The sequence below is a fragment of the Xenopus laevis genome, chromosome 2L (genome assembly GCF_017654675.1).
Source record: "Xenopus laevis strain J_2021 chromosome 2L, Xenopus_laevis_v10.1, whole genome shotgun sequence".
In the NCBI taxonomy this organism is placed as follows: domain Eukaryota; kingdom Metazoa; phylum Chordata; class Amphibia; order Anura; family Pipidae; genus Xenopus; species Xenopus laevis.
In genome coordinates, this window is record NC_054373.1 from 21,733,714 (window position 1) to 21,740,252 (window position 6,539).

The 6,539-nt window shown below is 32.5% G+C and overlaps 1 protein-coding gene across 1 annotated transcript; it reads right to left on the minus strand.

Annotated features, from left to right (window-relative positions):
* Positions 1–2,963: 2,963 nt before the first annotated feature.
* On the minus strand, positions 2,964–4,606 carry htr1f.L (5-hydroxytryptamine (serotonin) receptor 1F, G protein-coupled L homeolog). Its single transcript, XM_018245667.2, has one exon. The coding sequence runs from the start codon at positions 4,571–4,573 to the stop codon at positions 3,491–3,493; it is 1,083 nt and encodes a 360-aa protein (XP_018101156.1). The 5' UTR covers positions 4,574–4,606; the 3' UTR covers positions 2,964–3,490.
* Positions 4,607–6,539: the final 1,933 nt, after the last annotated feature.

Sequence of the window (6,539 nt, forward strand, 5' to 3'; positions counted from 1 at the left end):
CAATTTTCTTTTGTGCCATTATAAAAGATTGCCATATAAAAGCTGGCAAGTTCATGTAGAAGTTTATGTTCAAAATTGAAACTATTTTTCATTGTTTGCTTTTTCAAGACTAATTTGAAATTTGGCAGACTTATCAAAGCAAGGGTAGAATGTGACTTCACTGGGTCCAAGTTGTTTTTATTTTTAAGAGATCAAGTTTTCACATTTTGCATTTATGCATAAATAGACATTTTACCATTTCTTTTTAGTTTTACATCTTTTTCAGATATGAAAAAAACCCAAAAATGTACATTTGAATAAATCTGACTCCTGTGTCAACACTAGCTAGAAAAATTAGTGAACATCAAGGTATGCATTAGCCTAACTCACAAACAAAGTAAAGTTAATGGATGAAAACCGATACCAGCCAAAATGCAGAAAAATGTGTCCATTTTAGTTTATTAATCCATTTTTATAGAATGATGAATTTATACAGATTAGACTTAAAAAAAAGACCATTGCTGCCATGTTTTCAAAAATATTTTCTTTATTAGGCACAAATTCTTTAGAAAATGTTGAGGTTGCTGAAATAATTTAGATATCACTACACAAAATTACTGTGTTGTACATTTGTATATAATTTATTCAAAAGCAATCTCCTTTTAAGAAGGAAGTTGAATCTATATTTTATCTCTTCATTTAGACAACTTCTTAAGCAGAACCCAAAGTTCAATTTACTAGAAAATGTTGGTGGAGCTTCTAGAGTTACTAGGTGTAGATGGGATGGTGGTCTTAATTGTCCTGATTTTTTAATTTTAAAATGTTAGGAGGTATGTTTGAGGTAAAAAGCTACAAATTAGTTATCATAAATGTCCTATGTTCACTCTCTGTCTTTATAGATATGTTGATATACTCCACAGGCTAAAACAGCAATTCGGCAGGTTTTAGATGGCGAATGGTCGAAGTCTAATTTTTAACGAGACAGTACATGATAAATTGTGAAATAAGAATTTTCGAATTTTTTCAAATTCGATTGAATTTTGACTATTCTATAGTCGAAGTACAAAAATTAGTTCGAAATACAAATTTTTTAAATTTGAATCTACACTTCGACCTTTGGTAAATCTGCTCCTAAATTGTGTTATACAATTTAAAACCCTCTTACTTACGGTTATAGAAGCTAATCTTCCCACTTCACTCTATAATAATTCTGGACCTAACTGTTCTGTGATGCTGCCAACTTAACACACATGTAACTTTAATTTTATATTAGAGAAGAAAGTTTTCTTATAATTTAATTAATTAATGTCTAAATAGAAAACATTGGGAAATACCATGCAAACACACAGTGGAGAATGCATGATGGATCCTTAAAGGGATCCTATCATCGGAAAACATGTTTTTTTCAAAATGCATCAGTTAATAGTGCTACTCCAGCAGAATTATGCACTGAAATCCATTTCTCAAAATAGCAAACAGTTTTTTTTATATTCAATTTTGAAATCTGACATGGGGCTAGACATTTTGTCAATTTCCCAGCTGTCCTTGGTCATGTGACTTGTGCCTGCACTTTAGGAGAGAAATGCTTTCTGGCAGGCTGCTGTTTTTCCTTCTCAATGTAACTGAATGTGTCTCAGTGAGACATGGGTTTTTACTATTGAGTGTTGTTCTTAGATCTACCAGGCAGCTGTTATCTTGTGTTAGGGAGCTGTTATCTGGTTACATTTCCATTGTTCTTTTGTTTGGCTGCTGGGAGGGGAGAGGGGTGATATCACACCAACTTGCAGTACAGCAGTAAAGAGTGATTGAAGTTTATCAGAGCACAAGTCACATGACTTGGGGGAGCTGGGAAATTGACAATATGTCTAGTCCCATGTCAGATTTCAAAATTGAATATAAAAAAATCTGTTTGCTCTTTTGAGAAATGGATTTTGGTGCAGAATTCTGCTGGAGTAGCACTATTAACTGATTCATTTTGGGAAAAAAAATGTTTCCCATGACAGTATCCCTTTAAGTCACAGTAGCAAATAGTTCAGTTGCTTTGAACAACAGCTATTGTTAAGGCACAGCTGAGTTCTCATTGGGTTAATAATCCTAGAACAGGAAATGTATGGCTGTAGTAAATACAGGTATGGAATCTGTTATCCATTATCCAGAAACTCATTATCCAGAAAGTTCCAAATTACAGGATGGATCCCATAGACTCCATTATAATTAAATGATTAAAATCTTTCTCTGTAATAATAAAAATGTAGCTTCATGTACATTTCATCCCAACTAAGATATAATTAATCCTTATTGAATTCAAAACCAGCCTATTGGGTTTATTTAATGTTTAAATAATTTTTAGTACACTAAACTTGGTATTGGTGTTGGTATTAGTGCTTGGTATTGAGAGCCAAATTATGGAAAGACCCCTTATCAGGAAAACCCCTGGTCCTGAGCATCCTGGATAGCAAATCATAAATGCATTGAATGGAAAAGATGTTAATAAAAGGGTTTTTGTGCTTTTTAGTTATAATATTATACTTTTCTTTCTTCTGCTCTGTTTACTTATTTGTATCTCTTATACATTTTCAATGATTAGGTCTTTAATCTTTGCCTTTGTCCCATTCCCTCTCTCTTTTGCTACCACCTTGTGTCTATCTCTTCTGGTTCAACCATACCTTTTATCTTTGTTTTCTCATTCTTTATCTCTCATGATCTTTTTTATGTCTTCACATTTTTTTTCTGTTTAGCTGTGTTTACGTTCCCTTCCTGTGTCGCCATTCTGTCATCCGCTGTTATGTTTTTTCTCAATTTTCATATTCCTTTTTACTGCCCTTTCTGTTTTCCTCATGTCTTATCTTGTCTACTCCTCTCTTGTGTGTTCTCCCTTTTGCTGCTTTCTATTTTGCGCTTTAATTTTCCTTACTTTTTTGCTTTCAACTTGTGTCTTGTCTTCCGCTTTAGGCTTCATTATGAGAAGGAGCTGTGTTGTGGGAAAATGTAAATGTAATAGAAGTGGAAGCAAAATTCAGAACATGGATTAGAAATTGGCTATTGTAATAGGACAACATTTTTCAAAAGTTATATTAGGACTATGTATTTTGTATGCACACATTGTTTCTAAAATGTTGATTATATTTGAGGCAGACTATTGTTGATTCTGTTATTATTTCTACTAACAGTAATATTAAAAACATTAATAATAATATTAAAATCAAACTAATTACATCAAGGCTTTACACAAATTCATTCCTGGTTACATATGGTGGTTACCATTGCAGAATAAAGTTGTTTATTTATAAAATGATAACATATCCAATGACTTATTATGGCGTACCACCATCATTTCAACAAAGAAAAAAAAAATCTGTATTTGTAACTGTATTTTGGGTCATAACATGTTTATCTCATTGGGCACTATAGGTACAAATTATTTCTTAGTAAGTAGCTAAAATAATCAGCTGATCAATACACACTGATACAGTAAATTTTTTGACAAGCATAAAACATTTCTAGTCTTTTCTTAAAGATAATGCCTGCATCGCATGAGTTTCTGGAATGCTTTTTTAAAGTCTTCATTAAAAATTGTATAAATGAGGGGGTTGATTAGGGAATTGAGGTATCCAAGCCATGTAAGGAAATTGGACATATGATCAGAGATGTAACATGCTTCACAAATATTAACAATGACTTCCTTTACAAAAAATGGCAGCCAGCATATAACAAAGGCTCCCAAAATCAGTCCTAAAGTTGTTGCTGCTTTGCGTTCTCTTGTACTGGATATTTTTTGCTTTCTGTAGGCTTTTTCTTGCTTCATATCAACTTTTGCATTTCGCACTGTGATGTGGATTTTGTCAAAATCAGTGGAATGGTCAGAAAAAGATTTTTCTGCAATGCATAAAGTAGTAGTTGTCTCCAAAAGGACCTGCCCATTTTGTTCTCTTTCCACTCTGCTAACACTCCTTTTGTGATATAATGTCTTGGCTGCCTTATAAATTTTATAATAAAGGATTAAAATTAGGGCTAATGGAATATAAAATGCTCCAAAAGTAGTATAAATAGTAAATACAATGTGGTCATGTTTAATGATGCATTCGTCTTCTTTGTTGAGTGCCTGGTGGCGCCAAAATAAAGGAGGCATTGAAATAAATATAGAAATGATCCACACCACAGCAATCATGACTGCAGCATGCTTAGGTGTTCTCTTTCTTGCATATTCCACAGCATCAGTGATTGCTCGATAACGATCAAGAGCAATAGCCGCAAGATGCAATATGGAGCATGTGCAACATGTAATGTCTACACTCAGCCAAATATCACATATTGCTTGGCCCATAATCCACGTTTCTTTCATGATGTACATGATGCTAAAAGGCATCACCAAAATAGCTACTAGGAAATCTGTAACGGCTAGGGAGCATATTAAATAATTGGCGGGGTGATGTAGTTTCCGCGTCACGATTATTGCAGCGATTACAAGGGAATTTATGGCCGTCGTCATCAAAGTCAAAACAGACAGAGTGAGAGAAATAAGAATCTTGCTTGTAATCCCTTTTTGTAGATGTTCCGAAGTGCAGTTATAATCTGTAAAGTTTTCTATATCCATATTTTCTTTAAAATATAAAGTCACGGAATAAAGATATCTATAAAAAGAAAGGAAAAGTGAAAATTATTTTTTTTATTTATTCAAGCATGGCTCTTCAATAATTACTAGACTAAGCTTTATGTGATTATCCATTGCATCCGTTATCTTTTCATTATTTTGTATTATATTGTTAAATACTGATATGTGTAATATTTCTCAACAGAAATAATAAAAAAACTTAGTTTGAGCCCTAGTTTGCAACTTCAATTAAATTAAAACAATTAAATTTAACTTCTTTAAAAATAGGGAAAGTAAAAAATGGAAAGCAATTGGAAACAATTACTTGGTCCATGCTATTTGAAAACAATATATATTTTTAGATGAACTACCATTTTAACACATACATACAGTACAAAAAATGTGCACTGGGAATTTTGAATTTAAAATTTTGTTTGTGCTACCCATATGCCTTGTTTGTTATGTACTACTGTAACTTGTAGTGTATGACTTAGTATTGCTAAAAAAATTCAACAAAAACTAAAATGATTAAAAGTCAAAATTGTATCTTTGCAAAGCTCTAACCTTGCAAAGAAATGTTGACTTTTTAAATTTTATATTTCATTTTTTTAACAAGATTTTTCATCTCAAAATTATTTCTTTAAAAATCAAAATTCAGATTTTTTTTTGCTGAGTGAGCATTATTAAAATATTTCTATGTATAAATGAGTAAATTGAATATCCCAGTTTGGGCAATTTATATGTGTTTCTACTAGCGTTCTATATGTTTCTGGATACTGAATTTGTATGATATGATGACCTAACCTTAGGGCTCATAGATGTAGATGTCACAATATATTTATCAGTTTGCATTATGGTTCACTTGGTTTCTTCAGATTTATAATTATGCTATTCTGCTTGTTAGAAGCTAATTCTGTTTCTCTAGCTGTTAGTTTGTCATACTCATTCAATTAGAGAGAAGCATATTAGGGCCTGGTTGTATTTTGTAGCAATAAAATGCTAAAGAAAAAATGTTCTTTAAGTTTAACAATCTATACATATATTCATACATATTTCCAATTGATATAGAATTCCACATATGCTCAGAGGTAATGGAATAAAATTCTACGTTGGGTGCTTGATGTAGGGATCATTTTAGGGATGCAAGAGCAGTAAGGGAGCGTACCCCTTAGTCCTTATTAAAAAAACACTTACTCTTAATCACACAGCCATAGAATATTAGATATTTGCTTTCATTTGCTAACTCATAATAGGCCAATTAAAACAGATTGGACAATGTTTCACTCTGTCTGCCAGATTCAATTCAGTGAGTAAAAGTTATCCATGAGTTTTCACATGATAAACCATGAGATAAGAGTCAATTCAAGGAGAAAAACTTTTCTCCTAACTCAGTTCCAATTCTTTCCCCTAGACCTCAATAGAGTTTTCACGCGATAAAATGTAAGTTGTTTTTCTGAATTTAACTAAATCTCAAATTGAATCTCATCCTTCAGTTTTCATGTGTTAAAACCCTTTTCTCACTGAATTGAATCTAGCCCTATGTATGTAAATTAGTCCCTCTGAGTAAGCCCTGAAACATGGTTTGCACAAGCAGCTGGATTCCTAAATGCAACATGTGACTGGCTACTTTTAAATGAACCATCAGCAGATAAACTCCTCATGTGACATACATATTAGTAGATAATTATCCCACTATATAGATGCTGCTGAGCTGTGAATATCTGTGCATTTAGGAAGATGAGCGTAAGCTCCCCCCCACTCATGCTCCTTATACCACAGAATCTGGATTTTGGGAATTCTACATAGAACTTAATTTGCTGACATAACACTAGAGAATATACTAGAAAACAAGAGGAGCTATAAAAAAAACTAAAAACAAAATCAATCATCTGTGGAGAAAAACCTAAGTGCTTGAAAAGACTAGCAAGTTAGTATAACAGCTCTGGGTGTCCATATACATAATATATGA